Here is a 24,878-nt window from a genome sequence, read left to right as displayed (position 1 = left end):
ACCAGCTGAAACCCCAGCACAGCCCTGAAAAACAGAGCAGGGAACAAACTCACACCACCTGTAAAATGCCCTGGGCATCATGTGAGATCAAACAGGAGGTGCTGTGGGGTTTGCCTTGGCTTTGTCCGTGCCCTGAGGATGGGGAGGGGGGTTCTTGGCTTTGTCTGTGCCCTGGGGATGGGGAGGGGGATTCTTTTCCTGTGCCAGCATTGGGGGTGAAGCTCTCTGGTCCAAACCAGCATCCCCTGGCTCCGTGGTGGGTGACACAGCTCTGTAAGGGGGTGACACAGCTCTGCTAGGGGTGATTGGGCTATAGAGGGGGTGACCCGGCTCTGTAAGGGGGTGGTCCAGGTCCAGAGCAGGATGCCCCCTGTCTCTTTGGGGCTAACCCAGGTCTGGATGAGTCCCCCATCTCCCAGCGCCGCTCTGCCCCTCCTGCATACCCAGAGCATCCCTGCATGCCGGGGCTGGGACCCTGCGGCCGCATCGCGGGATGGGAGGGGAGAACGGCCCCGCACTCTGGGCTGGGAATGGGGAACATCCCCGTACCCTGGGATGGGAATGGGGAGCATCCCCGCATCCTGAGATGGGAATGGGGAGCACCCTGGGATGGGAATAGGGAACATCCCCGCACCCCGGGCTGGGAATGGGAAGCATCCCCGTACCCTGGGATGAGAATGGGGAGCATCCCCGCATCCTGGGATGTGAATGGGGAGCATCCCCGCATCCTGGGATGGGAATGGGGAGCATCCCCGCATCCTGGGATGGGAATGGGGAGCATCCCCGCAGCCCGGGCCGGGGCGGGGGGCGGCGGGCGCGGCGCTGCCCGTGCGGGGCCGCTGCGGGGCTCGGCGGGCGCCGCTCGGTTCGGCCCCGCTCCCGGGCCGTCATTGGCGGCCCCGCGGCGCTGGGAGCGGGGCGGGGAGGCGGGAGCGGCCCCCGCAGAGCCGCCGGCCCGGCCATGTGCCGACAGGGGTGGCTGCTGCCGGCTGCCTGCTCCGCTGCCGCCCGCCTCCTCCTCAGCCTCCTTCCTGCCGCTTATTTTTAAGATATTATTTTTTTATCGTTATTTTATTTTTAAGATTTTTTTATTTTTTTTTTTTTTTAGAAACGTTTATTTTGGTATTGGTGCTCTCCGAGCCGGAGACTTCGGGAGACGCGGTCCTCACCTGAGCGAGCCGGCCCCATTCATTCCCCCGTGTGAAGGTAAGCGGAGCGGGAGAAGGCACCGGCGCGGGGGCTCCGCGGGACCCCCCCGGCTCTGCCGGGCTCTGCCGGGCCCCTTCTCCCCGCATCTCCCAGCGCTGGGGTCTCTCGCGGTGTTTTTTCCCTGTTTGCTTCGCTCCCGCCCCCGCCGCCTGCTTGCCGGTGCATCTGAAACTGCCTGGGATGGATGGATGGCTGCTCCGGGGAACCGGCAGCGAGCCCCGCAGCCCGGGCATGCCTGCGGGGTGGGCAGCGGGCACAGGATAACCCCGCATCCCGGGCATGCCTGGGAGCAGGGCAGCGGGCACAGGATAGCCCCGCAGCATCGCACAGGATAGCCCCGCAGCCCGGGGATGCCTGCAGGGAGGGCAGCGGGCACAGGATAGCCCCGCTGCCGGGAGAGGGCTGGGATGGGATCTGGAGGGGGAGACGGTGAGGAGACACATGGAGAATCGCACGGCATCCGCTGCCCCACAGCCTGGGAATGGGGCAGGACCCGCCAGCTCAGACCTGCCTGGAAAACCCTGGGGTGCTCCAGGCTCGGCTTTCCCTCATCCTACAGCTCCAAAGCCTGAGGGATGTCATAAAAGCACCTTTCAGGGATGAGTGGGAAAGCTGCCCCCATGCCATGGCTCTCCTGGGTGTGCAGGTCATATCCTTCTCTGCCCCAGGGACATCTCTGTCCCCTTTGCACTCTCAGGGTGGGACTGGAACCGGGCTCTCTTCATTGGCTGGACATCCCACCTGGAGCCATGTGATTCACTTTGTTTCCATCTCATGTGCTGGCCCCAATGGACACCAGAATCCCCCTCTCCACCCCAAGGAGTTTGTAGGACACCCCGGTGCTGGGCTGGGTAGGAAATCATCCCATCAGCTCACACTCAGTGATGGAGAGGGATCCAGGGCAGGATGAGAGGAAGGTGATGGCACTGTCACCTGTGGGTTGTTTTTTGTCACTCTGCATCCAGCAGCCATCAAGGTCTGTGCTCTCAGAGCCACATGGATGCTGCTCAGCACATTAAAGGTAGCCTGAGGGCTCAGGGGGGCTGTGGGAGGGAGAGAGAGATCCCCCAAGGGAAGATGGCTTTTCATTTCCCCATATCGACCGCTTTCAGACAGGATTATTTATATTTGACATAACAGATCACCAAACTTGGGAGGTAGTGGGGGTGTGCTCATACTCATTAAGGTAGACAGTTCCCTGGCAGAATAAATTCAAGGTAAGAGAAGACAGCACTTTGAGGTTCAACAGATTGTCTTCCAGCCTGAAACGAGCAGCGGAATCAGCATAAAACCTAGAAGGGAAAACTCTGCACTTGAGTCTGTCGTGATGTATGGCTGTCATTTTTGGGAACCTGGCGGGTTAGCCCGATTTTTAGAGTGCAGATGGTGCTCCTGGGTGACTTCATTTGAGCAAAAGTACCCAGTAGGATGGGATTTTTAGTCATCACATCTTGTCTTCGCTGAGGAAGCATCTAAATTACAGCGCTGTGAGGGAAAGCAGTTGACATGAATTGTGCATGAAGTGAGTGCCTCAACTATCCCACACCTGTGCTGAGGCTCCTGCCCCACTGCAATGGCTGGTGAAAACCTGGAGGTTGTTTGCAGTCTCTGTGGTTGATTTTCTTCTTGCCTGAAACAAGCAGAAAGGTGCTTTAGGGGCTGTCAGTTGGTGAAAAGAGATTTTAAACACCTTAAAGATTGTGCAGCTGTAATTAGAAGTGTAACCTCCTTCCCTCTGCATGTCAGGATTTCTGTGCAGAGTGATGACAGGACCTCTTAAGGAATGGTGCTGGTGTTGAGGAGAGATAAAGAACTTCAACAAAATCCCCTGCAAAGCTGCTGATGTTGATTTATCACCCCGCAGTACGCTGGTTCTAGTTCAGAAAGGATGTGGGGATTTGAGGGGAAGGAAAGAAGGAAACAGAAACAGCATTTGTTCCTTTCTGGTTTATTGCCAGTGGGCACAGGTGACAAACACTGAAATACCTGTGCCTACCTGGGCACAAGGAGTGGCAGAACATCAGCACTGCTGTGGCTCCTGGCTGTGTCCTTGCTGTGCTCCAGCAGAGCCTGGCAGAGGGTCTGGCTGTCACATCTCCTCACCCTTTTCCACTGAATCTCTGGCAGTCCCTAAACCCTCGTGGAGGTGACACCAGAGTCAAGCCTGAACCCTTTTCTCTCTGAGCTCAGCAGTGGGTAAGGGACAGACTCACTGCCCGTGGTTTATTGACCCAAACCTTTCTAAATATTTCCCACTCTGACCCTACAGCCATTCCTCAGCACTCCTTTAGGGTCTTTAAAAGTTTTGCTGGGTGCCAGATTCAGAGAGATAAAGGTGCTCAGTTCCTTCAGGCATTTATGTGCAGCCCAGAGAGCTTTGCTGCATGCTCACAGCCTGGCACAGTTTGTGCCACTGACCTCTGGGATGGCAGGATGTGTCCTCAGTGGGGCAAGGAGGGGTTTTGCAGCTGGCCAAGCTCCAAGGGATTTGCCTGACTCAGGCTTTTCCCTCTGGCAGCCCAGAGCTGGTGGAAGCAGCAGGGATGGCTGTCCCTTGTCACTCGGGCTGCTCCCGTACCTGGCTGTGGTGTTGTCATGGATATGGAGAAGGACATGGCCAGGAAAGAGGTGCTGCATGCTGGCAGGGCTCCTGCACCACGGCTGGTGATGCAGCTTGTGACATTGAAGAGGTGCAGGGAAGGATGGAGCAGAGGTGGCAGCTGTTGAGGTTGAACTTGAAGCTCATTCTCTTGTCTAAATGCATTTTCTCCCAGGTCATTGTGTGTTATTTCCTTCTCTCCTTGTGATCTCTTCTGGTAGGATTGGTTCCCCCTTGGCCTGGGCAAACAGCCTTTATCCCAGCAGTGCAGATGGGCAGAGGGTGACAGATAGGTGGGTGATGGACTCTGACCCTCCCAACCTTTCAGCCACATTCACTCACAGCCAGCACCAGCCCAGACAGGGCTGGGACCTCAGGAGCCTGCCAGAGCAGCCCTGGGCAGAGGGCAGCTGGAAAGGTTGGGGAACCAAATTAAAGGTCAGAATCATATTTGGAAATATCCCTGGACCTCTTTGTCCCTGGAAAGGTTAATAACAGCCCTGACCCATTGACAGCAGTTCAGGGCAGCAGCAGGAGGAGCAGGCTCCATGGAGATGTGATTCTCAGAGGCATCACTGAGGGGGACAGGACTGGATTTAGGCCAGGACCAGCACAATGATGATTTTACCCCATCCTATGTGTCCAAGAGTACAAATTTCCCTCTGGAGAAATCTCAGCAGGGACAATGTTGGGTGCAGCACGTCCCTTGGCAGGATGAGGAGTGCAGACAGGACACAAGCAGGGGCTGCTGAGTTCTGTCACCCTCTCACTTCACACAGAGTTTCCTCCTGCTCATTGAACAGCTCAGAGCTGGCATTCAACTCATTTAACTCCACTCCCAACAACGGCACAAGAGGAGCTGTGGCATCACCAGGACAGCTCAGCCCCTGCTCACCAACCAGTGCTTCTCCCCATCTCCTCCAGCAGGACAAAAGCCACCTGCAGCCCCAGGCATGGATGTTGTGAATGTGCTGAGCTTTTCTGGACACCAACACTGATATTTTCCCGAGCTGGAAGCAGGAAAACACGTGCCATGGTCCACCTGCCCATGAGCTGGAGGAGGAGGGGATGCAGCTCCTCCACGGGGCTGAGTGCAAGGTACACACGGCTCTGCTGCCCTGGGAAATAACTCTCTGCTCCACAGCTTTTATCAAGGAGATGGAAACTTGTCATATTCTTTTTGCAACCATATCTGACATTATCCAAGCAATTTGCCTTTGGTGTGTTTCCAGAAATAGTTAGGCCTACGGTAGGCAGGGGTGACATCTGGATGCATTACTGTTGAGTTCAGGAACATTCAGTAAACAAGACAGGATCTATTGTTTAAAGGTTATTTCAAAAAGCTCCCAGCGACTTATCTGCCTGTGCAGTGGGGAAAGCTTTAATGGCACTGTGGTAATTGCCTTTTCTGAGGGATGCTTTAGAAGGAACTTCCCAAAAACCCAAAAGTGAGGCTCAGCCTGTCCCAGCCAGGTGAGGGACCTGATCCAAGCTGAAAATTGTGAGGGTGGGAAATGAAGGAAGAGCAGGCTGGGGGGCACAGATGGGGGATGCAGGGGAGCTCACCAGCACTTCAACAGCAAAAAAAGGTCTCAGATCAGCATAATAGGGCAGCAGGATCCACATCAGCAGGGAGGGCGAGAGCAAGAGCCCTCCCCGAGGCACTGAGGAGAAAACAAATGTCATTAGCCAGGGATAAAGCAGCTGCTCTGAGCACCTGAGCCGAGGGTAGGAGGCTCTGCAGGGAGAGGGGGCTGGGGGGGCACAGCAGGAGCCACCTGGAGCCCACCCCTCCATTCAGCCCTTCCCAGAGCGCTGAATTAATCCCTATTAAAAAAGGGAAAAGTGAATTCCTGGCAGGAGCCAGGGCACAGCTGTCCTCCCTGCCCTGGCCCAGGTGACAGGGATGCTGCTCATGGGGAGGGAGGGATGAGCTGTGGCTCTGCTGGCACTCACACTGCAGGAGCCACTGCTGCCTGCTCTGCTCTACCCCAGGGCAGGCAGAATTCCTGCTCACTGATGATTTCCTGCCCCTCAAAGAGGAAATCATGTCGTGGGCTCACATGTCTTTCTATTTCTCCCCAATATCTTCAGTGTTTTGTTCTGAGGGGCAGTGGGGTGAGTGAGTTCCATCAGTGGAGCCCTGGGGCTGGGCAGAGGGCTCTGCCTGCAGCAGGACCATGCTGAACCTCTGGCTCCAGCCCTCCTGTGCCTCACCTGCTGCTGCTGTGAGCCTCTGTCAGTGCTGCGGGGTCTCAGTGCTGGGGGAACCCTTGGGAGCTGCTCAGATCCCACACACCCATCCCATCCCATCCCATCCCATCCCATCCCATCCCATCCCATCCCATCCCATCCCATCCCATCCCATCCCATCCCATCCCATCCCATCCCATCCCATCCCATCCCATCCCATCCCTCCCTTTTCCCCTCTGTTCACCCACTGCTGCTCCAGCCCTGCCCTCCTGCTCCACAGCCCCATCCTCTTCTTCCTCCCTTTCTGAGATAACAATCACAAAATCCTTAGGTGGTGAGACAACAATGGAAAACTGGCTTTGGTGAAAAAACACAGGTTTTTTTCCCTTTGAATTGCTGCTGAAGTCCAGCTTAGGCTCTGTCAAGGCTGAGCTGGCTGGCCTCTCCTGGGGAGGGGATAAAGGAGATGATCTTGCTCAGCAGGGGACAGAGCCCTGGGCACCACCAGCTTTAGGTCTGGCTCTGAGGCTTTGCTCTAGGTACGAGTTCATCTGAGCTGCACAAGCTCATAAGCTCATTACATTGGGGGAGTTGCTGAGCAGGCCACACAGCTGGGATTTCCTTCCTTTCCTTCCATCTCAGCAGGAAAACTCCTATGGGGTTGCATTTTTGCATTTTTTCCCCGTGCAGAGCTGGTCCCTGGACCACGATTGACCTCTGGTAGCAGCACTGCCTTGTCCCCACAGAGCTGGCACCAGGCAAAGCCCGCTCCTCTCTTTACTCACAGAATATTTGGGATTAAAGGGGGAAATCCATCACTATAAACGCCAGAAAAGAGAGAAACCCCCAGATTGCTGGCTGAAGTGGCTGCTTTGAAATCCCCTGGGGATCTCCTCATCCCTGTGATGGATTCCTCATCTCCCAACCTCTCCCCAGCTGGGTTCACTTCAGCTGAACGGCATCAAAATGCCTGGAGGCTCAAAGATCCACCGGCTGGCGCTGATCCCAGCAGAGAGAGGTGGACTTTGATGTAAAAGATGCCACAGAGGCTCTGTTGGGGCTGGAATATGCTGCGATGCTGCGGGAGCGTGCCGGGAGCGGGGGGATTTCGCAGGGAAGCGTCAGACGAGTCCTCGGAGCGGCTGCAAAAATCGCAGTTCAGCTGAAGCATCACTGCCAGGCACGGCTTCCTGCGAGAAAAATCACGTACCCACAGAGAGCTCTGCTCGTTTCTCTTCCAAATATTCCACCTTCGCTTCTCTCTGGGCTGTTTGGGTGTTTCTGCCGGGGAGATGCTGTGGTATTTCCGAGGTGACCGGCAGGGACAGCGCGATCCCGGCACACGGCTCATGTTTGGAACCCGTGTCTGCCTCTGGTGCAGGCAGAGGATGCTGCTCGGGCTCTGCCGTGCCATTTCCAGCTGCATTCCCTGCTCTCCCTGCCTGAATTTGGTGTTTCCATCTGGATTCCCTGCTCTCCCTGAATTTTTAGATCCATCCTGGATCTCCCTACCTGAGCTTTGGCAAGCCATTAACTCTCTCCTTTACCTGCATTTCGGGTTTGCAGCCGCATTCCCTGCTCTTCCTGCCTGAATTTGGGGTTTGCATCTGCATCCCCTGCTCTCCCTGAATTTGGGTTTAGATGCATCATGGATCTTCCTGCCTGAGCTTTGGCAAACCATTGACTCTCTCCTTTACCTGCATTTGAGCTTTGCATCTGCATTCCCTGCTCTCCCTACTTGAATTTGAGGTTTCCATCTGGATTCCCTGCTCTTCCTGCCTGCATTTAGGTTTAGATCCATCTGGATCTTCCTGTCTGAGCTTTGGCAAATCATTAACTCTCCCTTTACCTGCATTTGAGGTTTACATATGGATTCCCTTCTCTCCTTTACCTATATTTGGAGTTTGCATCTGCATTCCTTGCTCTCCTTGCCTGCATTTGGAGTTTGCATCTGGATTCTCTACTCGAATTTGGGTTAGATCCATCCTGGATCTTCCTGCCTGAGCTTTGGCAAACCAATAACTCTCTCCTTTACCTGCTTTTGGGGTCTGCATCTGCATTCCCTGCTCTCCCTGCCTGCATCTGGGGTCTGCATCTGGGGTTTCCATCTGGATTCCCTGCTCTCCCTATCTGAATTTAGGGTTTGCATCTGGATTCTCTGCACTCCCTCCCTGAATCTGGGTTTAGATCCAGCAGGGATCTTCCTGCCTGAGGTCTGGCAAACCATTCACTCTCTCCTTTACCTGCATTTGTGGTTTGCATCTGGATTCCCTGCTCTGCCTGCCTGAATTTGGGTTTAGATTCATCCTTTAGAACTGAGCTTTGGCAAACCATTAACTCTCCTTTACCTGCATTTGAGGTTTACATATGGATTCCCTGCTCTCCCTGCCTGCATCTGGGGTTTGCATCTGGATTCCCTGCTCTCTCTGAATTTGGGTTTAGATCCAGCATGGATCTTCCTGGCCGAGCTTTGGCAAGCCATTAACGCTCTCCTTTACCTGCTGCCTGCCTTCCCTCCCTGCCGGACAGTTCCTGCATCACCCCTGTGGGCAGGGATGCTCCTCCTGCCACTCTCCTCTTAACACAACGTGGAGTGACAGGGGAAAACTGAGTTTTCCTCTAAACAGGAGGCATTTTGTGGCAAAAGGAATTACAGCTCGGTTTGGAGGGGTCCCAGCTGCGGGAGGGTGGCTGAGGAGATGCTGCTGGGGATGTGTGCCCATCTTCTCCCCAGTGCAAGCAGGGATTTGCAGGGATGCAGGCTCTCCTGTGGAGGGGAAGGAGGTGTCTTGGCCTGATTGGTGTTGCCTGCTGGAGAGCTAAGCCCTGGGAAGATTAGCAGTGGGATCTGGGGGAAAATAGCTCTGCTGAGAGAGTGGGAGTGGAGCTGGGAGGGGAAGGATAATGAGCGCTGATTTGCGTTTGTTGTTAGGAAAATTTAGTGGGTTTATTGTTATGTTACACAAAGGAGCAACTGGGGTAATAATTCCAACTTATGGCTGTCCCATGGGCTTCTTGTGTGGCTTTCTCCTTGTGCAAACAGTGACAGGCACCAAGCTGCCACTACCTGTGCCAGCAGAGCAGAGCCAGCCCCACTTCCACATAAAAATGGATAAAAATGCTTGAAAGGTGTTTCTCAAAGCCCTCCAGGTGATGTCTCCCAGCCAGCTCCAACCAAAAACCATTTTCTGAGTCTGTGCCAGGGTTAAGGTCCACCCAGAGCTGGGAATGTGCTCCTGGCTGGGGGCTGGACTTGGTGACCTTTAAAGGTCCCAAACCAGTCTGTGATTCCTAGGGCAGCTCAGATCTCCAGAACTGGCATCACTGAGGTTTCAGCTCTCTCCTCTTTGCAGGGCAGACCTGGTGGGCACCAGGGTGCCCAGAGAGCTGTGGAAGGGCCCAAGGCCAGGCTGGACAGGGCTTGGAGCAACCTGAGATGGTGGAAGGTGTCCCAGCCCATGGCAGGGGATGGACTGAGAGGGGCTTTAAAATCCCTCCCAACCCAGACCAGTCTGAGATTCTGTGATCCCCTGGCCCAGCCCCCTGAGATAAAGACAAGCACAATGAATATTAGACAGTTCCAGATGATTTTTTTTTTTCTGATTTGCAACACTTCAGCTTTGCTGTTTTCTCGAGAGTTATTCCTGATTCTCACAGAAGCTCGTGGGAGCAGATTCAGCCCACAGAAAGTGGAGTTTTCTTAGTTGCACCTATTTTCCCTTGTGTTTCTGGCACCACATTTTTGTTTATGTTGTATTTTTGAAGAAGACAATGCAGGTTACAGAAAACACAAAACAGTGGCACCAGTTTCTGAGAACACAAGCGTGATCTTACCTGATTTCTAGGTACCATTATAAATAAAATATACTGTTGAATGTTCAGATTGGCAGGCAAAGGGTTATGCTGTAAAACACTGTCTGACTTGATGGGTAGTAAATATAAAGTGTGAAGATTGCTGGGCTGTGGCAGAACTGTTGACTGCAGAGGATTAGAGCTACTCAGCCCCAGGGATGCATAAAACTGACACATGCTGCTGCTGGAGCTTTGCTCCAAAAGAGAAGGCTCCCAAAAATTAATACAGGTGTTCCAGGACCTGAAATGAAAAGGGTTTTGTTTGATTGGGCTGTTAACATCACCTTGTAACCCAAATATCAGGCTTGTGTGATTTCATGGTAATCCAAATTAAACCAGCCAGAAGCAGCAGTGATGCATCCTGGGCTCCCAGCAGAAATTCCTGGGCTCCCAGCAGAAATTCCAGGGCTCCCACACTCTCCATTCTCTGCTCTGTCAAGCTCAGGAGCAGTGGCAGCCAGTCTGGAAGGTGTTTTTTACCCAGGCCATCAGCAGTGAATGTATTCCTGATTCCCAGAGGAGATTTCTGGTCTGTTGGACTTTCCAAAGGGGCATCTCAGGGGTTCTACTGTGCCAAGGGGCACTCCCAGGCACTGGGCAGAGAGGATGCTCACATTTTCACAGCTCTGGGTTTGTCAGACTCAGACTTCAGCTCTCTGCCTCGTTCACATTGAGGCAGGGTGGTAATGAAGGGCTCCATTGTGGAGGTGGTGCCTGCAGAGCTTAGAAAATCAGTGAAGGTTTTGCTGGTTTGGTTCTGGGCTCCCAGTCCATCCCAGTCCATCCCAGCTCAGCTCAGAAAATCAGCAGCTTTGCTAATTTGGTGCTGGGCACCTAAAACTGGCACATGCTGCTGCTGGAGTTTTGCTCAAAAAGAGAAGGATCCCAAAAATTAATACAGGTTTTCCAGGACCTGAAATGAAGAAGGTTTTGCTTGATTGGGCTGCTAACAGCACCTTGTAACCCACTTCCCAGTGAGTCCCAACAACTCAGGCCAAGAGAGCTCCCAGAGCAAAGGAGGAAAGCTGGAATTCATCAATTTGGAGGTGCTGGCTGAGCCTCCATTGCTTCCCAGGATGGATTAAACCATTCCTGTGGGCTCATCCCTGGGGGATTCAGGGCTCTGAGCCCTCCCAGGGCTCTGTGGGTGCCTCAGGGTGGGATTCAGAGCCCTGCTCTGAGGCTTGGCTTGCTCAGAGAAGATCCCTGGCATTTTCTGCTCCTTTGAGGTGCTGCCAGTCAGCCAAGCAGGGCAGGGAGGAGCTGCAGGATGTGCCAGCATCCCCAGGAGCAGCAGGCAGGGCTGTCAGCAGCTCAGAGCTCTCCTGGGCACTCTGTGTGAGTGTTTGCCATCCCCATGGCCCAGCAGCCCTGTCTGAGCCATGAAACCTCGTTCTTGAGGCATTTCCTGGGAGATGGGACAGCAGGAATGCTGGAGTGAGGCTTGGTGTCAGACAGCAGCTCCCAGAGAGCTCTTGGAGCTCCTGGTGTTCTGGTGAGGAGCTTCCAAAATCGAGGTGGAAAAATCCTTGCGAAATTCAGGTGGAAAAAAATCCTTTCAAAATCCAGATGGATGGAGCAATTCTGGAGAGTCACTCCTTTCAGAAGAACAAATTCTGAGCAGAACTTTCTGATCCCATCCATCCTTCTCCCTCAGCTGCCTCAGTTTCCCACATTTGGGTGCTGTGGCAGCATTTCTCTGGCTGGGCACAGCAAGGGGGTGGCAGATGAGGATCAGCAGCCTCTGCCTCACTCTCAGGGCCTCTCCAGCACCAAGAGTCATTTCAAAGGCAGGGCTGGTGTCATCCCCGTGCTGACAAGAGGCAAGAAGATCCCTCACACGTGTTCTGCTTTTGGAAAGATGCTGTCCCTGGGAGCTGTCAATATCTCCAACATTTGATCCTGGCAGTTCCCAGCCCGCGTGGGCTTGAGCAGAGCAAATTTTGTGAAGGTTTTTCTCTGTTTCTTTATTCTTCTAATGAGGGTTTTCAGCTGAGCTGTGAGAGTTCCTTTATGTTTTCCACTCTTTCACTTATGGTTTTGTTGTTGTAGAGTTGTCATTTTGGTGGGGTTTTTTTCCCTCTGAGTTAAATCTTTCCCTCTCTCATCTCCCAGGAAAAGCTGTAACAAAATTAAGGTGAGGAAAAAAGGGAAAATTTACTGGAACTGGTTCATGGTAAGTTGCCAAGAATCTGAAAATTACCCTCTCAGACGGTCTGTATTAATTCCCTGATGCAGCAATGATAAATCCTTATTAAAGAGGATAACATAAGGAGATTTTTCTGCCTATAGAAAAACTCCAGGGTGCAAACAATGAGGAAGCCCATCTCCCTCTTGCCCATGATCCCTGGAAGTGTCCAAGGGGAGGTTGGACAGGGGCTTGGAGCAACCTGAGATAGGGAAATGTGTACCCCCAATGGGAGGGGGTGGAATGAGATGAAATTTTAGGTCCCCCCAACCCAAACCAGTCTGTGATTCTGTGATCACTTTGTATGCACGTGTGGCAGTGCTGGCACCAGCCCTGAGGATGTGAGGTTATATTGATGAAAGGACATGGAGGGGAGGCCAAGGGAAACCATGTTCCAGGTGCTCTGGGCAGAGCCTCTGCCCTGGCAGAGACCCCAAACCTCTGCACTCCCCTGCTTGCAGCAGCTCCCTGGGGGCAGCAGGCAGGCAGGGATTGAAATGCAGCAGGTTTTGCCCACTTCGCACAAGGTTCTTCTCACTCACCCTGTGATAATTGAGGGGCTCCTTCCTCCCACCCCAGGTGCAGCTCATGCCCAGCACCAGGGCAGGAAACGTGTGCCAAACTCCAATCCTTACCATTTATTTGTTATTTCCAAGATCCCTGAGCTCCCCCTCTCTTCTCCTCTCCTTTGTTCATGCACCACGCTGCCTTGCTGGGCTGGAGTGGGAAAAAACCACTCTGCTTGCGCCTCATTACAGGGCTTGAGCCAGAGCCTCCACCAGAGCCATGGAAAGCTGTAGCTATGGAAACTCCCAACCCTTTTTCCTGGTGGTTTTTTTGTGTGTGTGTCTCTTTGGAGATCCCAGGCAGGGCTGGCTGCAGCAGCCAGGGAGTCCCCTGGTGTCACACCAGGAGCTGCGAGCACAGAGCCAGTTCGGTGTCCCCAGGGCAGAGGAGGGGGGCTGAGCAGGAAAAAGGGGGTTCTATGGAAAGCCAGAGCCCAGAACAGCTCAGGGGTGCCTGTGGAGATGTCACCAGCTGCCACAGAGCCACCCACAGCTGGCAGGGGTGGGCAGGGACACAGGGGTGCTGTCTGAGCAGAGATGGGATGAGCACAGCCCTGGGGGATGCAGGTGGGAATTTGGGATCTCTGAGCCACCTCCAGCACCCAGGAGGACCCATCTGCTGTGATGAGCCTGGGAATTTGTGAGTAGCAGTCTCACAACAGAGAGCCAAGTGCCCTCTGCTCATAGAATATTACAGAGGGTGTCCCTGAAGCTCCCAGGTTGCTGCATTTTATTTTAAAATATCTCCCTGGTTGCCAGCCTGGATCTGTGGCTCCTGAGCAAAGGCAAGCAGGATGTGCAGCTCACAAAGACTTTAACCTGCTGAGGATCTCCCCATCCTGGGGAGATGTGCTCCCAGTCCCTGGAAGCGCAGAGCTGCTGGATTTAGTGCTGACTGGCAGTGCCCATGGTGCCCTCGCCCTCACTGATCCATGGCTCAGCACAGCTGGGGATCGATGGCTCCTTCAGCTCCTGGCACATCTGTGGGGTCAGCAGGTCAGGAGTGGGGCTCACCCTTCCCAAACACTGCTGGGGGCTGCCTGCCGCATGGATCTGCTCCCAGCTCACTGCTCACCCCGTGCCTGGCCAGGTGGAAGTCACCTTATCTGGAAATGGGCTGGAATTTGATGGATTTCAGGCAATTTGGCTTCAAAGGCAGAGCTGTGATTTATCAGACAACTTCCCTGTCTGAAAAATTGGGTGTTGGAGTAGCAGCACTTTCCCTGGCAGGCATGGCACTGCCAGAGCCAGAGAGCCAGAGCTCCTGGGGTGAACCAGAGCTCCTGGGATAAGCCAGAGGTGCTGGGATGAGCCAGAGCTGTGTCCCAGCTGTGCAGGGAGGCTGAAGCTGCAGCTGAGGCAGTGTGGCCAAGCAGGGCTCTGTGTGACTTTGGACCTGAAGCAGCAGCTAAAAAGTGCAAACATGAGCTCTGAAGCATTCAGGGCTTCCATTAGCACAGCTGGATGCCTCAGCCTGTGATTTCCCATAGGGATGCTTCTCCATGCAGAGGCTGTGGCATGTGCAGAGCCACAAATCCCAGGGGCTAAAGCAGCCACAGGGAGAGTTTCTTCTTCTGCTGCTCTGTGTGGCCATCAGAGGGTACCAGGACCTTGCTGTCCCTCTGTGCAGTGTCCCTGGCTTGTAAATCCTTGTTCCTAGGGTCATTTTGGATGGCAGTGCTGCTTCCATCCCATCCCATCCCATCCCATCCCATCCCATCCCATCCCATCCCATCCCATCCCATCCCACTCCATCCCATCCCATCCCATCCCATCCCATCCCATCCCATCCCATCCCATCCCATCCCATCCCATCCCATCCCATCCCATCCCAGTGCTGATGCCCCCAGGAGCAGGAGGCAGCTCCAGCTCCCAGCCAGGGCTGTCACCAGCTCAGAGCTCACCTGGGCACTCTGTGTGAGTGTTTGCCATCCCCACGGCCCAGCAGCCCTGTCTGAGCTATGAAACCTCATTCTCGAGGCATTTCCTGGGAGATGGAGCAGCAGGAATGCTGGAGTGAGCCGTTGGTGTCAGAGAGCCTGGAGATGGGGTTTCCCCATGGGGACCTCTCCCCCCATTTGAGAGATCCCAGTGGAATGCCCCATGGCCTCTGCCTTTATTTGAATAAAGTAAAAGGACTCCTCTGTCTCCTTTTTGGACATAAATTTGTGGATGAATTTTCCCAACACTCTCGATGTCACCAACGCCCCTGTGGATGCTTTCAGGATGTGGCCATTCATTTTCACAGAGGGGCAGAGCAGGGTGGGCACTTCATCAGTGCAGAAATGTCCACAGCACCTTTCCCAGTCCCTTTGGAGTGAGGACAGCAGCACCTTCAGCAGGGGACATTCCCAAGGGCAGCATCCAGGTGATTCAGCGATTCCCCCAGCACAGCCTCTCTCCACGGAGCATCTGCAGTCATTGAAATTCCTGCCTGCCGTTGTGCTTAGTAAGCCTTCACGGCACTTTGATGAGCTGTGCAAATATTGTTTCTGTGAGGCTGATTTGCTTGTGCTCAGAGCCATTAGTGCCTCATTAGTGCCGAGCACATCCACGCTGCCGGGATGGGCAACCCCTGCATCCAAGGAAACCTTCTGAAGAGTGCAGGAAACACAGACTGAGAGCTCATCTCTGCTGTAAAAACGGAGAGGATCCCTGTGTGAGAGCATCCCTGACTCTGCCGTGAACTTCTGCTTTTTGAACTTCAGGAAACCCCACAGTTGGAGTGGCTCTTGCTGTAGGATGGATCTCTGGATCAACCTGAGCCTCCTCTGCTGGGTTTTGTTGTCTGTGAGCTGCTGTCACACAGGTTGTGTCCCACCCTTTAAAGGTCACTTTAACCCAAAATTCAGTTCTGGGACAGGGACACCTGCAGAGATGCATATACAGAGTGTCCTTGGTATTTGGAAAAAGCTTATACAGCAAGGAGTTGTTGAACTGACACGTGATATTGAACAAAACTTTTCATTATAAAATCCAGGAGGTTAATTATCTGTAATATGGTTTTTATAAGTGGTTATATTGAATTATAACAGGAGCAGGCAGAAGGAGCAGCTCAGTGTGACCCATTCCCCACCTCAGCCCTGCTCTGGGAGCACTGGGGGAGATTTTCTGGCTGCAAAGGGCTGGGCTGAGAATGGGCAGAGATGAGAGGAACAGTGCCTGATCCTTCCACCCCTCTGGAGGAATTTATTGTGTGTTCTGGTTGATGCAGACATGGGGGACACATCCCTAAATCACCCAGTGCCCACCTGGGTGATCCTGCTGTCCCTCCAGCTGTGATTTGCAGTGCCAGGGCACTCAAACCCTTCCTGAGCAGGGTTTGTCCTGCCCTCAGCCATCCCCAGGTGTCCCTTGAGTCCTGCCCAAGCCTGGGGGTGGCTGGGATCCTGTTCTGCAGAGCTGAGCACTATTCCAGCAAGGTCCTGCCTGATAAATAATTGATCAGGGGAGAATTTCCCTTTCCAAAGTGTGGGTTCTGCTCTGGACATCAATGGGAGCTGAAACATCCCAGCTGCAGGAGGGCTGGGGGACTCTCACAGGGGTCAGGGCTGTGGGTTACCCCTGTGACAGTGACCTCTGTAGCTGGCTCTAAGTCTCCAAGGCCAACAGAAGGGGCCAGGTGGATGTGGAGTGTTCTGTGGAGTGTTCTGTTCTCTGTTGTGTTTGCAGTTAAAAGCCCATGACAGTGTTACAGGCATCTCCCAGCTGGTGGAGCCCTTTCTGATGTGCCACAGGCTCACAGAATTCCTCTAATTCCAGATATCATCAATGGTGGGACCTTCCAGGGTGGGAAAAGCCCCTCCTGAGTGCAGGAATGCTCTGCCAAGGGCAGTGTCTGAGCAGAGATGGGATGAGCACAATCCTGGGGGATGCAGGGGGGAATTTGGGATCTCTGCTGGGAACTCTGAGCCATCCCCAGCACCCAGGAGGACCCATCTGCTGTGGATCAGCCTGGAAATTTGTGAGCAGCACTCTCCCAACAGGGCACAGCAGAGAGCCAAGTGCCCTCTGCTCATAAAATATTCACAAACCCCTTGGAGTGCCTGGAGATGGGGCTTCCCATGGGGACAGCCCTGCTGGGCAAGCAGGGAATAGTGACACGTGTCTCCTTGTGAGGAGTGCCCAGGTGGCCTTGTCAAAGCCAGGGGTCTGCAGTGACCCAGCCTGGCTGTGTGAATGCCTGCAGGAACATCAGCCTCAGGCCAGGAATGGTGACCCCTGGCCAGGAATGTTGTCCCCAAACCAGGAACTGTGTCCCCAGAGCAGGACTGGTGTCCCCAGGCCAGGAAGGGTGTCCCAGGCCAGGAATGGTGTCCTCAGAGCAGGACTGGTGTCCCCAGGCCAGGAATGCTCTCCCCAGAACAGGAATTGTGTCCCCAGAGCAGGAATGGTGTCCCCAGGCCAGAAATGGTGTCCCCGGAGCAAGAATGCTGTCCTAGGCCAGGACTGGTGTCCCCAGGCCAGGAATGCTGTCCCCAGGCCAGGAATGGTGTCCCCAGAGCAGGAATGCTGTCCTAGGCCAGGAATAGTTTCCCCAGGCCAGGAATGCTGCCCTCAGGAGGGGACAGGGAGCGCACAGGACTGGTGCAGGCCCTCTGGTTGAAGTGTTTTTCATCTGGAAAGCCACGTTCAGTTCCTGCCTGTGTTTCTGGCAGCTGCCCTGCCCTCTGGCTCTGCTGATGCAAAGGCTCCTGCTGGCACCTTGCCTGGCTGTTCCCAGAGCCCAGCTCTCATTCATTGACTGGGTAGGATTACAGGAACTGGGGAAATGCACGAGGAAGGCTGGATTTGCCACCAAACTGGTGCTGGCTCGTGGTTTATTTGCTGCTTTCCCCCCTCCCAGGCTGGTGGCAGCTCCTTCACACCGATGCTCTCTGGTGTTTGCCTTTGTGGCACTTACAGAGCTCCAGGGTGGCAACAGAGGAGTGTAAACCAGGTTTATCCTGAATTTACAGCATCAAGGGCTCAGATCCAGCCTGCTCTGCCCTGGACAGTTTATTGCAGTGGGATTTTTTGTTCTAATAAAAGATCCTGAATGTTGTCTGCACCCAGCTCTGGGACAGAAAGCAGCAAGGCCCAGTGGTATCTGGGACAGCCAGCATTGCTCACATTTCTCCCTGGCATCATATTGAGCTCTTTTTCTTCCTTCTGAGGCAGGGCCTGACCAGCAGTGTCAGTGTCAGGATTGGTGTCAGGTGGATGAGCTGGGAATTGGCTGCATTGCCCAACCAGGGCTCTCCCTGCAGCACACAGGCTCAGGCTCATCTGCCCCCACACAGCTGCTCAACACCCACTTTCCACACAGAAATTAAATCTCCCCGACCCCATCACCGCCCCATTGAGGTCCTTGCCCTGGATCTTTGCCAGTGAGCTGCCTGGATGAGGGTCAGCCTGGGGGCTGTGCTGGGCTCAGTCCCCCCTCAGAGGCCCTTCCCTGGTGCTGGAGGACACCCAGGCCCTCGGTGCACAAACAGCTTGTCCAAGCCCAGAGCAGAGCCAGGGATGTGCTTGTGCACAGCAGAGCCAGGACAGGCAGGGTGGTGTCACTCCAGGACACAGTGCTGGCCTCCCCTGCTCCCTGCCGAGGCTGGGATGTGTTTTCCCTTTTTTTGTTCCTTTCCTTTCTCCATGGCTGTTTTCTCTCTCTCTTGACTGTTTGGAAGCACACAGCAGAGCTGAGCCCAGCTCCCCTGCACAATCTGTGACCCATGGGCAGGGTCTCACACTGAGGTTTGAGCTGAATGTCTCTGGGAGGAGTTTCTGTGTTTGTCCCTGTGTGTTCTGTGTGTTCATCAAGGTGGGGGCTCAGTTCTCTGGAGCAGGGGGTGTTTCTGCCTGCTGGGCACTGGGCAGGATCAATCCTGCCAGCACTCCTGTCTGTGCTGCCAGTTGGCATTTTGTACCCAGTCTGGCTGTTTTGTCTGAATCTCCAGCTCCTGGAGACAGGTGAATGAGGGCAATTCCCAAATTTCAAAGCTATGCTGCCTCTGGCTCCCAGGACTGCTGGGGGATGCAGTGGCAGTGCAGAGGGACAAGCTTTGGGATCCAGCTCTTTGCATGTAAAACACAATCTCCTTGTGCAGGCACAGCTTCAGTAGCACCAGCATTCCCTTTCTTTAACCACTTGCCATGGCAGCACTTCCAGCTGGTACAAAACTCTTTGGAGTGACTTTGTTACCCTGCAGATGGTACTTGGGGTGGGATGGGACATCTGAAAGCCTCATTTATTTAATTGTCCAGTAGATTATTCTTAATCCCTACAAGTTGGCTTAACTGGGTGCTCAGAGGAACCTGGGAGCAGTTTCCTTTTCCATCCCCAGGTCTCCTTCACCCCCAGGCCAGTCCACACAAGCCCCTGGACCTGGAGCTCAGCTTTCCAGAGCCAGGTATTTGCTGGAGCCTTGGTTTGGGCTGAGCTCAGCCCCCCCAGCTGCCCGGAAGCCTTCCTCCCACGCAGCCCTCCCCAGAGGCAGCACAGAGCCAGGCACAGCTGTGAGCAGCCTCTCCCCACACTGGGCACCCCTGGTGGTCCTGGGGCCGTGTTCAAGGTGCTGGGGAGGTGGAAAGAGGATGATTTCTCACCCCAACCCTTCCTCTCCCATTCAGTGTTCATCAGGAGGAGCTTCCCCCAGCCCCTGGGTTGGGCAGCTTCTCCTAGCAGTGCCCAAGGGGAGGCAGGAGTCACAGAATCACAGAATCAATCACAGAATCAGAATCACAGACTCACAGAATCACAGAGTCACAGATCACAGAATCACAGAATTAATCACAGAATCACAGAATAATGAGGTTGGAAGAGACCTCTAAGATCATGCAGTCCAGCCTGTGCCCTAACACCTCAACCAGACTATACACCAAGTGCCATGGCCAGTCTTATTTTTAAACACATCAGAGGGTGAGGCAGATCCAGCCCTTTGTGAAGCACTCGACCTCAAAATCCACATCCTCAGCTGCGGCAGGGATGTGCAAATCAGGCAGGTAGCACAGGGCTGTGTCTAAAACCAAACAGCTCCTGCAGGACCTGCACCTTCACAATCTGGGAACTGTGAATTTGTTTTTCCTGCAGCAAAGGGCTGCTGGGCTGGGGGCAAACAGCCTGTGTGGGGTAACAGCCCCCTGCAGCCCCTTCTTGCTGTCTGCCAGGGATGGATGATGATCTGGGGCTGAGTTTGGATGGGTTCAGGCATCCTTGAGAGCTGGAGGGCTCCTAAAACTGAGGGAAGGATCAGAGCTCTCCTGGGACTGAGTCTCCCTGCCTGGGCTCCTGCATACCTTCTCCAAGACCACAGCAGAGCTGCAAAGCACTTCCTTTTACCAGGATATTTATTGCTAAATATATGAATCTGGGAGCCTGTGGAGCGTGAAATTAGGAACAAATGTAAAAAGGAGGTCTAGACAGGAATTGTTCAGCTTATGGGCCTCCACATGCTCTGCTTTCCTCCCCCTTTGCACGCTGGAGGGTTTAAAGCTTCCAGGTATGCAGCTTTAATCAGAGAAGTATGTTTGGGGAGGGGAAAAGGCAGAAATGCAAATGGTCCAGCTCGGGAGGGAGCAGTGGCTGCGATGCCACGTCTGGCTGGGCTCGGCTGGACAGGAACCAGGGAAATCGGCTCCTGCAGCCCTGGCTTGTGCCCCGGGGCTTTAATTAATGGGTGGAAGAGCCAGAGAGCCCTCCCTGGCAGAGCTCTGCCTGCCATCTCCCATCTCGGGCCAGCAGGGAGATGCTGATGCTCTGTGATGGATGCAGCTCCCATCCTCCAGGTCCTGCAGGGTTGAGTGGCCACCCCGGAGCCAGGTTCCTGTCCCAGCCCCGCTCCCCCTGCCCTTGGCTCCAGGGGATTGCAAATGGGAGCAGCAAAGGGCCCAGGGATGGGCATTTCCAGCTGGCACCTGGCCCAGCCAGGCGCCTCCATCCCTCTTCAAACAGCAACCAGTTTCTAAATCACTGATGCATCATTTGCAAACCCTTCCCGTGGCTGTGCTGCTCACCCTGAGCCTCCTCAGAGCGTTTTCCCCGAGGAATGAGGACAGGATTTAGCCCTGCTCTTGCCCCATGGCCATGGGGTGTGAGAGGGGTGTGAATTCCCTTCCCTCCTCCCGAGCTGCTCAGCAGCACCATAAAAACGTGATGCTGCTTTATCCATTCAGCACTCACCCAACTTTAGCAGGACATTAAGTGCCTGAAAATATGGCCCAGCTTTGTTTGCTTTGGAAGCAGGTTAAATCCCTGACAGATACAGTTGCTTTTCCTCGGGTGCTGAAGTAATTTGGGGCTGGGGTGGCTGGTTTTTGGTTTAACCTGATAGCACGAGCTGGGAGCCAGCTTTGTTAAAGCACTTGGAGAGTAGGTGGTCAGGGTAGGATTTCTCCCTTAATTTATGTCTCTCCTGCTGTTCCTAACCCGAACTAAAATGTTGCTGGAGCTTTATTTGTGCCAGTTTTAGTGCCACTGTCTCGTGGCTGCTGGCAGGTGTGAGCAGGCTGGTACCCTGTCTGCCCAGCATCCTTCCTGGGGCAAAATCTGTGTCTGATCCTGCAGGGCTTGTGCTGTGCATGGTACACAACATCTGGAGAGCCCAGGGACAAGGACAGGGACCTTCTGCTGCTCCCTGTGCTGTCCCAGCTCCCAAAGGGTGTTCCAGGGAGAGAAGAGTGCTGGTGGTACCCCAAAATGATGCTGAGCCACAGCATCTCTGTGATGTCCACTGACAGCTCACCTGGGGCTGTCAAACATCATCCTGGGGTGTCCCCAGAGCCCCCCAAGACTGTGGCTTGGCTGTGGTGAAGTGGAGGATCCTGGTGCCTCAGACTGGTCCTGCTCTCAGGGAGGGCAGCACCCCACTCCCTGCAGTCATTAAAGGCTCACTTAGCAGCTGAGGTTATTCCAAATTCAAATACCACATTGTTTTCATGGGGAAAATGGATTAGAGGCTCAGAGAAAAATGAGTGCAGATCAGAAATCCTTATGGCAAGGCTCCTTCTCCCTTCACTGGAGCTTTCTGCCACCAGGTAGGAGCTGGGAGAGTGCCCTTGGTGCCTGGTGTTATTTCCCTTGGCTTTCCTTCCTGTTGTGACCCCTGAGCTGCTTCTCACTCAGCATGAAATATTTTTAACCCTTACAAGGTGGCATTTCTGGGGATTCCTTGGTGACTTCCCATGGGTGCCCACTGGATCCTGGTTGTGCCCTTCAGAGCCCTCCTGCTTTTTAACCCACTTCAAAGTGGGGTAAGCAGAGAGTTTGGGGTTCTGCAGCCCAGCCCCTTATCTGTATACCCAATTTTGCAGGCTGTTAATGGAGAAGAGGGCGGATGACAGCCGGGACCGTGGTCATCACAGGTGGAATTTTAGCGACTGTCATTTTACTCTGTATCATCGCCGTCCTCTGCTACTGTAGGCTCCAGGTAAGGCTTGGGGGTGCCTGAGCGGGGAGGGCTGATGGCCTGGCAGCTTTGGGGGTGCCAGCTGAGCCCCTCCCGTTTCAGTACTACTGCTGCAAGAAGGATGAATCCGAGGAGGACGAGGAGGAGCCCGACTTCGCCGTGCACTCGCACATCCCTCCGCTGCACTGCAACCGCAACGTAGTGCTGACCAACGGCCCCTCGCTCTACTCCTCATCCCCTTTCGCCAAAAAACCAGCCCAGAGCCGGCCCAGCTGCCCCAGCTGCACTCCCTACGAGCCCCCAACCTCCTTCCTCCAAGAACCCCCCACCTCCTTCCTCCAGGAGCCCCCCACATCCTTCCTCCAAGAGCCCCCAACCTCCTTCCTCCAAGAAACCCCAACCTCCTTCCTCCAAGAACCCACCACATCTTTCCTCCAAGAGCCCACCACATCTTTCCTCCAGGAGCCCCCCAGCTCCTTCCTGCAGGAGCCCCCCACCTTCTTCCTGCAGGAGCCCCCCGAGGATCTGCACAACGGGGGGGACAGGGTGAGCTACAAGACGGTGAGCCAGGAGGATCTGGCGCTGCCCGTGTCCAACCTGCAGGCGCTCAACCCCAACCGGCTCTCGGCCATGCGGGAGGCGTTCTCCCGCAGCCGCAGCATCAGCACCGATGTCTGAGGTGCCACCCGCCCACCCAGCCCCGAGGGCTTTGGACAGCAGTGGGGAGGACTGGTTGGAGTCCGTGGAGGAGTTTTGAATAGGGAAAAAACCAAACAAAACAAAAAAATATGAAGTGAAAAAAAAAGTGAATGTATTTCGGGCTGGCGGTATAAAGGGGTAGCAGAGCAAACTCAGGTGAGGAGTGTGGGAGTGCAGCTGGAATGAGAGGTTTCCCAGCTCTGCAGAGTTTGCTTTTTTCTTTTATAAAGAGGATTTTGATATTGAGCATCCTTTTCTATGGAGGAGCTGCCCCTCCTCACCGTTTGGCCAGGGGTGATGAGGAAATGATGGGGCTCATGGGTGGCTGAAAATGGCTGAAAACGTGCTGCAGGTCAGCAGCAGCTGCTGGCATGACCTGGGGACCCCAGGATACACTCAGCCACCCCAAAATGTCACTGCCCACCCTTCTGCTAGCCTGTGCTGCTCCCTGCTGCAGCCATGGGGATGGCTGTGCGTGTGAGCCCTGCACCGTCCCCAGTCCATCTCACTGCCCCAGCCAGACACTAATCCCGGGTGCCAGGCACTAATCCCAGGTGCCAGGCACTAATCTCAGGTGCCAGGCACTATTCCCAGGTGCCAGGCACTAATCCCGGGTGCCAGGCATAATCCCCTCAGGGTTAGGATGGTGGCTGGGCCTGTCCCTGGAGCCCCCCAGAGCGGCCTCATGGACCCCCTGAAGGAGCTGGGCTGGGGATGTAAAACCTCTGCATTATTCAGTGATGGAAATGACCCACAGCACACCTTGGGATGGAGGAATATCCCTGGGGATAATCAACATCCCTGCTCCAAGTGACGCCACACACAACTTCGGGCTGAGGGCTCCATGGCACAGGGGTCACCGTGTGTGTGCCCATCCCTTGCATGCACATTTTTACACATTTATTTGTTTGGGAGAGGTTTTTTAAACAAAAATTTTAAAAAAGACACTTTCCTCCCATCCAAGACAGTGTCAAAGCACTTTTAAATTTAATCAAAACCTCTATTTGCATTTTGCATTGAGCCATTCACCATGGCTGGGCAGCCTGGCTGTGGCACCAGCTCTGTCCCATCTGGATGCAGCAGGGACAGTCTGGGGGAGCAGCAGGCTCAGAGCTCGTCCCTCTGCACCAAATGTGCTGCAAGGGAGCCCTTGGGCTTACTCAGAGATTTAGGAGAGGAATTGCAGCTCTGAGGGGCCTCCTGCTCTGGTTTCTCCAGGCTGTCTCCATTCCTCTCCTCCACGTGACAGAACTCCCTGTTTCTCCTGGACTGGGCATTATTCAGGTTAAAAGCATCACCTGGGGATGGCTGGCGAGGATGGACTGGCTGCACAGAGACTCAGATGGCCTCAGGGCTGTGCTCCAGGGAAATTTTCCTTTTTAAAGATGTTCTGGGAAGAAGCAGCCATGGCTGCAGCCCTCGGGGCTCATGGACACTTTGCAGCCTGGCTGGGTATTTTACTTCAAACCACTGAGGGCTTTTAATTCCACAGGAAACCTTTTGAAGTACAAGTCAGTCTTTGCAAATGAATATCTTTGACTTTCTTGGGGGGGGTTCTGTTTGGGGTGGGGAGGGCTGGGGTTGGTTTCCTACGTGTTTAATATTCCGGGCTTGGTCCCTGTGGCCCAGCACATCCCAGAGGGATGCAGCCACTCAGGCCATGCCCCCATGTACAGTTCTCACTGGGGTTTGTTCCCATGCCTTGAGCCCTTCTCTTCCTGTTTTTTGTGATTTCTCCTACCAGCCTTCCTTTCCTCCTTTTCTTCCTTGTTTCTTTCCCTTGTAGCTTGGAAATTCAGCAAATGGTTGGCTTTCACTAACCCTCACCTGGTGATCTGTTGTACAGGACTTTGGGAATCTCAGATTTTGGGGAGGGAAAAAGTCAAAAAAGAAAAAAAAATAAAAAGAAATAAATTACTTTGACATGGGTTTTGAGGTTTGTTGTTTGTTTTCTTTTTTTTTTGTCGCTGCATCTGCAAATTTGGGGTGATGTTTGGAAAGGGCTGAGGAGCTCCCTGCTGCTGAGAGAGTGTTGCAGCAGCACTTGGGGGTGCACACAGAAATTTGGGGGGATGCTAAAGAGCCTTTGGCTCAGTGTCTGGGGGTCACACCAATAAAAACACAGAGCAACAACCCCTTGGGACCTCAGAAAACTCTTTTCTTATAGTCGCTGTGTAAAATCTCTGTGT

The 24,878-nt window shown here is 54.1% G+C and overlaps 1 protein-coding gene across 3 annotated transcripts; it reads left to right on the top strand.

Annotated features, from left to right (window-relative positions):
• The first annotated feature begins 819 nt into the window (after nucleotides 1–819).
• On the top strand, nucleotides 820–24,622 carry FAM163B (family with sequence similarity 163 member B). Of its 3 annotated transcripts, none has more exons than XR_012583451.1 (4): nucleotides 820–1,206; nucleotides 21,896–22,011; nucleotides 22,093–23,223; nucleotides 23,284–24,622. XR_012583451.1 is itself a non-coding variant. In XM_074556533.1 (3 exons), the coding sequence occupies exons 2-3, from the start codon at nucleotides 21,919–21,921 to the stop codon at nucleotides 22,666–22,668; spliced, it is 669 nt and encodes a 222-aa protein (XP_074412634.1). In that variant the 5' UTR covers nucleotides 820–1,206; nucleotides 21,896–21,918; the 3' UTR covers nucleotides 22,669–24,622. The 3 variants fall into 3 exon arrangements, 1 of the variants encoding a protein (XP_074412634.1); XR_012583450.1 differs by having other exon boundaries at nucleotides 22,093–23,243; XM_074556533.1 differs by having other exon boundaries at nucleotides 22,093–24,622.
• Nucleotides 24,623–24,878: the final 256 nt, after the last annotated feature.

Source organism: Zonotrichia albicollis, chromosome 21 (genome assembly GCF_047830755.1).
Source record: "Zonotrichia albicollis isolate bZonAlb1 chromosome 21, bZonAlb1.hap1, whole genome shotgun sequence".
Classification (NCBI taxonomy): Eukaryota; Metazoa; Chordata; class Aves; order Passeriformes; family Passerellidae; genus Zonotrichia; species Zonotrichia albicollis.
Note: the sequence above shows the minus strand (reverse complement) of the source record. Positions and strands in the feature narration are given on the sequence as shown.